Source organism: Gekko japonicus, unplaced genomic scaffold (genome assembly GCF_001447785.1).
Source record: "Gekko japonicus isolate JY-2015 unplaced genomic scaffold, Gekko_japonicus_V1.1 scaffold1391, whole genome shotgun sequence".
Taxonomy (NCBI): Eukaryota; Metazoa; Chordata; class Lepidosauria; order Squamata; family Gekkonidae; genus Gekko; species Gekko japonicus.
This window is the reverse complement of record NW_015168692.1, coordinates 533357-540379: the sequence shown is the minus strand read 5'-3', so window position 1 is coordinate 540379 and position 7023 is coordinate 533357. Positions and strand designations below refer to the sequence as shown.

The window sequence follows — 7023 nt, the reverse complement described above, 5'->3', positions numbered from 1 at the left end:
ATGCTGTACAGAGCCTGCTGTCTGACACGCTGCAGCTGCTGAGGCATATTATCGAACAGCCGATAATGTATTGTAGGATCATTATGTTTTGTCTAGTACATCTTTTTAATCAGATGAACAAACACCATCTTGGCTCTTAAATCAATGCCGAGGGTTTCCTCTGCCAAACGGATGCCGTGCACTGTGTAGCACTTGCAGCAACGTGTTCTGTGGCCAGTTTGGTGTAGTGGGTAGAGCATCAGACTAGGATCTGGCAGGCCCGGGTTCGAATCCCCACCCTGCCACGAAGGCTTGGTGGACGACCTTGGGCCAGGCACACCCCGCAGCCTCACCTGCTTCCCAGGACGGGATAATAACGTCAGCTGCTTTGGGTCCCCATTGGGGAGAAAGGCAGGGTACAAAATGACGTCCCTATAAATCGAGTTGGGGTGGGGAAGTTCAGATGGTGACAAGCGGTGGTGTGTTATGACCAAGTCCCGGGTTTGATTCCCCACTCCACAATATGCAGCTGCTAGTGTGATCTTGGGTCAGTCACCAGTTCTCTCAGAGCTGTTCTCTCAGGGGCAGTTCTCGAGAGAGCTCTCTCAGCCCCGCCTACCTCTCAGGGTGTCTGTTGTGGGGAGGGGAAGGGAAAGGAGATTGTAAGGCGCTCTGAGACTCCCTTGGGTAGTGAAGGGCACAGTATAAATCCAATCTCTTCTTCCTCTTCTTAATTTCTGAGATGTTATTACTATTTCTTCAGAGCCAGTTTGGAGAACTGGGTTTGGTTCCCCACGTCCCCATTTGATTCCCCACTCTTCCACATGAAGCCAGTAGGGTGACCTTGGGTCAGTCACAGTTCTCTCAGAGCTTTCTCAGCCCCATCTACCTCACAGGGTGTCTGTCGTGGGAAGGGAAGACAATTGTAAGCTGTTCTGAGACTCCTTCTGGTAGTGAAAAGCAGGCTGTAAAATCCTCCCCCTCCTCCTCTCCTTATCCTCCTCCTTCCCCCCCCCTCTCAAGGTTTTGACAAAACTGCTTCGTTCCCTCCCCCAGCCATTTTCCATCATGTGAGCAGATTTCCTAGAAAATTGGGGGGGGGGGACGACCTAACAGCCTTCTTCCTGCAGGTTGTCCTGTACATTTTAATTTAATTTGTTAGGATCACTGGGAAAATCGTTTCTGGCTACTTATTTCAGGTATTTAGGGTAATCGTTCGTGTAATATAAATGTGACGCCTAAAAAGTTTGAGAGTTCGCAAGAAAAAGGACCTCTAGATGTAAAGAGAAGCTATGAATGGAGGGTGATGGATTTATGAGTACCTGGTTTTGTTACTAGAACAAAGTTTGAGTCTAGTGGCACCTTTAAGACCGACAAAATTTCACTCAAGGTACAAGCTTTGTGTGCATGCACACTTCCTCAGATAGCTTGAATACCACTCTGTTGGTCTTTTTTTCCCCATACGTGTGTGCGTGTGCGGGCGCGTGTGCGTACCTATGTGCATGCACACTTTTTCAGATACCTTGACTACAACTTTGTTGGTCTTTTTTCCCATACGTGCGTGTGTGTGCGCGCGCATGCGTGCCTAGAAGTCACTGCGACCTCTGGTGACTGACCCCTACTGGGGCCCCAGAGGATATTCAGAGAGGTGGCTGAATAAAGCCTGCCCCCACTTCCCGCCTCTGGTATTCCAAGGAGGTCTCCCGTCCAAGTACTTGCCAGAGTTGACCCTGCTTAGCTTCTGAGATCTGACGAGATCTGGCTTGTCTGGGCGATCCCGGTCAGGGCCAGTGTTCCCTCTAAGCTGAGTTAGTGTGAGCTAGCTCAACAGTTTTTTAGCCTGCAGCTCACACATTTTTCTCTTAGCTCAGAAAGAATGGGTCCAGAGCAAACTAGTAAGCCGCTCTGAGACTCCAAGTGAAGGGCGGGGTATAAATCCAATCTCTTCTCTTCTTCTTTATGCAGAAGCCAAATCCCTCGCTCACAACTTTAACACCAGTAGCTCAAAAAAGTAGAATTTTTGCTCACAAGACTCCACAGCTTAGAGGGAACAGGGCTAAACTTCGTTGGTCTCAAAGGTGCCCCTGAAACCAAACCCTGTAATCTGCTCCTTCAGACCAACACGGCTACCCAGCCGAATCCATCTTCATGGTTTTATTACTGATTTGTGTTTTTTCCTGTTGGTTTTTGCAGACGGAAGACTTGAATAATGAGCTCAGACTTCAAGATGAGCGGATAGAATCCCTAAAAGAGCAGGTTGTGATGGTGCAGGCAAAGGTAAAGGGAGGGGGGAACCCCAGAGGTGCACCTTCATGCAAAATATAGAGCAGCTGAGCACCGAACGGAGTAGCAGCATTTTAGGCTGTATGGCATCAGACGGCTTGGGAGGGCAGTTTTGTCTCCGTGTAATATCCCAAGGGCATGAATAAGCCAACACGCTGGCGATAGGCTAAACGTCTTCTCTCTCTAGTTGTGTTTTAAAACAACTTTCCTCTCTGCACTCAGAAATGCTCCTCTCCGCACTCAAGAATGCTCACGCATATTGTTGTGCAGAGCTTATAAACAAGGAATTAAGACATCTCCTTGGCTGTAATCACACACACTAAATAATCCACGTTCAATCCGTTTTCAGTGCACTTTCCAACTGGATTTTTACTGTGTGAACTGGCAAAATCCAGTCGGAAAGGGGCACTGAAAGTGGATTGAAAGGGGATTATTTAGGCCGTGATCACACGTGATCACACGACACAGGCACTCCTCCCCTTCGGATCAGATGGGCGCAGTCAGACAGCAACATCTATGTGACACAGGCACTCCTCCCCGGCTATTAGCCACAAGGTATAGACAGGGGCTCTGGGGCAAGTGATGCTCTGTCTTCTTGGTGCTTGGGGGGGGGTGTCAACAGTGGGAGGGCTTCTGGTGTCCTAGCCCCACTGGTGGACCTCCTGATGGCACTGGTATTTCTGGCCACTGTGTGATACAGAGTGTTGGGCTGGATGGGCCATTGGCCTGATCCAACATTGGCGTCTCTTATGTTCTTATCAGGCGTTCCCCAGCCACACGTATCCTGTCACATGACGACTTGGAGCTGGGTTAAAAAGGCACCACATCACGTGGTGTTTTTGGTTCCCTGTGCAGTCATTGCGCATGGCTGGATGTCTGAAAGCGGGAGAGCGTGTGCAGAACGGATTCGTCAGTCTGAACCTGCAGGTCCGTTCTGCTGCCGGGGAGGGTTTCTTTTTTTTAAAAAAAATTGCCTATATGCACATGTGCGCGCGCATGTGTACTTGTGTGCGCGCATGGATTTTGATAATTTTTTTGGCCCCGTGTTCCGTGGCTGAGGCGCTGCAATAATGTGGATGCTTTACCGTGGGATGTCTCCATGGTTAACCCACAGCAGGGTATTCTCTGTGGCTGATATGCCCTGCAGCACTTCCAACCAGTTCAATTAATGGCGGTGCCATATCGTGCCAAGTCGCCAGTGTGGTCACAGCCAGTGTGTGTGTGATGCCAGCCCTTGTCTTTCAGACACAGTGTCCCTTGCCTGTGAAGTAGTAAAGCAAGAGTTGACTCCAGTAGCATCACAAAGACCAAAAAGGTCTATAAGCTTTCAAGGGTCAAAGCTTCCCTTCATCGCATAAATGACAAACGGAGCCTTGGCTCTCGGACGTTTATGCCTGGAAACCTTGTTGGTCTTTAAGGTGCTCCTGGACTCAAACGTTGCTCTTCTACTGCAGCCCAACATGGCTGCCCACCTGTAAAATAGCAGTGGTTGGTTCCCTGTAACCAGGGCTATTATAGGGGCAGGAACGTACAGGAACGGAGTTCCGGCTGGCTCCCAAGTTGGCCACGCCCAGCAGGAACTCATTAGCATAATAGGCCACACCCAACAGCAGGAACTCATTAGGATTGGCTACGTTAGGGGTGTGTGGCCTCACATGCAAAGGAGTTCCTGCTACAAAAAAAGGCCCTGGGTTTTGACAACAAACAAGGTAAACAGAATAAGAAGCAAAAGGTGGGTGTGGCAGGATGACCACACTTCTGGTAACATGGGGGTGCGGCCGAATGTGCTAATGAGCTGTGCTGTCAGGGGTGCGGCCCAATATGCTAATGAGTTCCTGCTGTTGGGTGTGGCCTATTATGCTAATGAGTTCCTGCTGGGCTTTTTCTACAAAAAGAGCCCTGCCCGTAAACAGTTCTTGGTCAAAGCAGGGCTCATTGCAGCTGGCTCCGCCCCCTTAAAGAAGCCATTTTGCTGATAAACTCTGGGGTTGTTGTTTTAAAAAAAATAAAATAAGACATCCCTAAAATTTGAAGTCAGTCCATCCAAAATGGTGGTAGTTGGTGATCATTAACTGCTGAAACAGGTTACTGGAAATCGAATGTTAATATCTGGTGGTGCCAAAATGAAACCAATTCTGTGCGATTCTTTCTTCCAGAACGAAGAACTGAAGTACAGAGTGCAATTCTGGTCTGCCCAATCCAAATCAAGAGTTTCCAGAGCAGTTTCAGCAAAGTACGTGTCTTTTCCTCTCCCCCTCTCTCTGGAGATCTAGCACCTTGTGTGTTTTAAGAATCATCAATAGCTTTATTTGTTTTGAATGATACCATGGCAGCACCTGTGGGCCACGGCAATATTCCACTTCATCCTGTTTGAATGGATTTCTCAAGGTTTTGTAAAGGATGGAAATATTATTAAAGAAAGACACTCGCAGAAAATCCATCCCTCATGTTGAGTCTCCGAGGAACTGCCTCCTTGAACCTTCTATCGGCCCCTCCGCAAGCCAGAGGAGGGGCTGCTACAGATTTTGGAAGGGTCTTCTACTCTCAATAACCCCCAATTGTTTCACAGCATTGGTTGGCAAGGAGGAAGTGGGCTACTCCATAGTGGGAGCCCCACGTGTGGTAGGGTGATGGACATGTTCTTGTGGGCCAATACAAAAATTAAAACATCTGGCATGATGTATTCTGTGGAAATAAATGTAGTGAGGAAACCATGCCTTGATGGGGGATCAAGGTATGTTTTCCTAGCAAGGTCTTAAGCAGACCGAGGCAATGTGGGGACGATGTTTAGTATGCTAGACTAGGGCTGGGGAGACCCACGCTCATGTTCCCATTCTGTTGGAAAGCTCTCTGGGTGTCCGTAGGCCAGTCACACCCTCTCAGATTTAGAAGAAGAGGAGATTGGATTTATACCCCGCCCTTCACTACGCCAAAGTGTCTCAGGGCGGCTTACAAACTCCTTTCCCTTCCCCTCCCCACAACAGACACCCTGTGAGGTAGGTGGGGCTGAGAGAGCTCTTGGCAGAAACTGCTCTTTTTCAAGGACAGCTCTTATCAGAACTACGGCTTGCCCAAGGTCACCCAGCCAGGTGCAAGTGGAGGAGGGGGGAATCAAACCCGGTTCTCCCAGGTTAGAGTCCGCGCACTTAACCACGACACCACACTGGCTCTCGATGAGCGCCCGATGGGGAACTCAGAAGCACATGTGACTGACCCTCATAAAACAGGTCAAGAAATAATAAAAATATTAAAATGATACAATAAAACCAATTTAAAGCATTGAAAGTGGGTAGTGTAGTATATTAGTTTCAGTTCCCACAGCCGGAATGGATAGGCCAACGCTGAGTCGTAACGATCTCATGCAGCAGCAATAGGGAGGCCAGCTGGTAGATGCCCGCTGCCTCAACCAAAGGCCTGGCGGAACAGCTCTGCGGAACTTCAACAGGTCTCACAGGGCCCTGATCTCAATCGGGAGCATGTTCCACCAGGCTGGGGCCACTACTGAAAAAGCCCTGGCCCTGGTTGAGCCTAGATGGGCATCTTTTGGGCTGGGGACAACCAGCAGACGGCTGTCTGCAGAGCACAAGGCTCTCCGGGGCACATAGGGGGAGAGGCGATCCCATAGATATGTCGGTCCCAGGCCACATAAGGCTTTAAAGGTCAACACCAGCACCTTGAAACGGACCCAGTACTCAATTAGTAGCCAGTGCGCCTCCGCACGCCAGCCCACGTGGCTTTTGTCCATACAGGTACCGTGGTCCTCACTCAGTGCCTCCATTTTCAGTGGAACAAAGGAGTTACCTCCTCCCTTTTCCACTAGTGGATAAGTTGGTTGTCACGCAGGGTTCTTTTTGTAGCAGGAACTCCTTTGCATATTAGGCCACACCCCCTAATGTAGCCAATCCTCCAAGAGCTTACAGAGCTCTTCTTACAGGAGCTACTGTAAGCTCTTGGAGGATTGGCTACATTAGGGGGGTGTCGCTTAATATGCAAATGAGTACCTGCTACAAAAAGAGCCCTGCGTTGTATTCGATGCAAGCTCTCTCCACCTCTTCCCCAGTGGCTTGATGCACGGTGTAGGCACAAGGTATCCGTTTGCACCACGGATCTGTTGTTCCCTGCGGGAAGGCTTAACCTTCTCCTTGTTTCTGCAGCCTCGAAGGGGCCTCTCCGTTCAGCATGGTAACCAGACTCCGCAAGTGAGACGTCCCTGTGATCTGGCCCCGAGATCCCACGCTTCCTTGGCTCCTTGCTTCCTTCCCGTTGAGAATTCCTCTCCTGTGCAGTCCCATTTTGAAACCTTCTGCACGGGAACAGCTCTTCTCCCACAACATCCTGGTTGAGGCCTGTGGCAGGACGGATGGCCTTTCCAGCGAAAGAAGCAGCGTCTGATGTGGAGGAGGAGGAAGTGGCTTTGTTTTTTATTTATTTAGAGACATGTGACTGTAGCAGTGTGGCTGTCTCCACCGATGATGGAAACGTGCTGCCTTTAGGACTGATTTCAGCCGTACGCAGCTGCCAAGAAACTTCTTTGTGCCATACGCGGGGATATGCATCCAGCTATACCGACAATTTCTACAAAAAGAGCCCTGCCTGTAACCAGATCTTGGTCAAAGCAGGGCTCATTGCAGCTGGCTCCGCCCCCTTAAAGAAGCCATTTTGCTGATAAACTCTGTTGTTGTTGTTTTAAAAAAAATAAAATAAGACATCCCTAAAATTTGAAGTCAGTCCATCCAAAATGGTGGTAGTTGGTGATCAATA

General features: G+C 49.3%; 1 protein-coding gene across 1 annotated transcript in view; it reads left to right on the top strand.

The window, feature by feature from the left end:
* The window catches only part of CCDC68 (coiled-coil domain containing 68), a gene marked incomplete at its 5' end in the record, with an annotated part of 15734 nt that extends 8973 nt beyond the window's left edge, over positions 1 to 6761 (top strand). Inside the window, 3 exons of the mRNA XM_015415463.1 lie at positions 2173 to 2256; positions 4419 to 4495; positions 6417 to 6761. Coding sequence (XP_015270949.1) covers positions 2173 to 2256; positions 4419 to 4495; positions 6417 to 6465 — 210 coding nt within the window. The remainder of the gene's footprint in view (positions 1 to 2172; positions 2257 to 4418; positions 4496 to 6416) is intronic.
* Between the last annotated feature and the right edge of the window lie 262 nt (positions 6762 to 7023).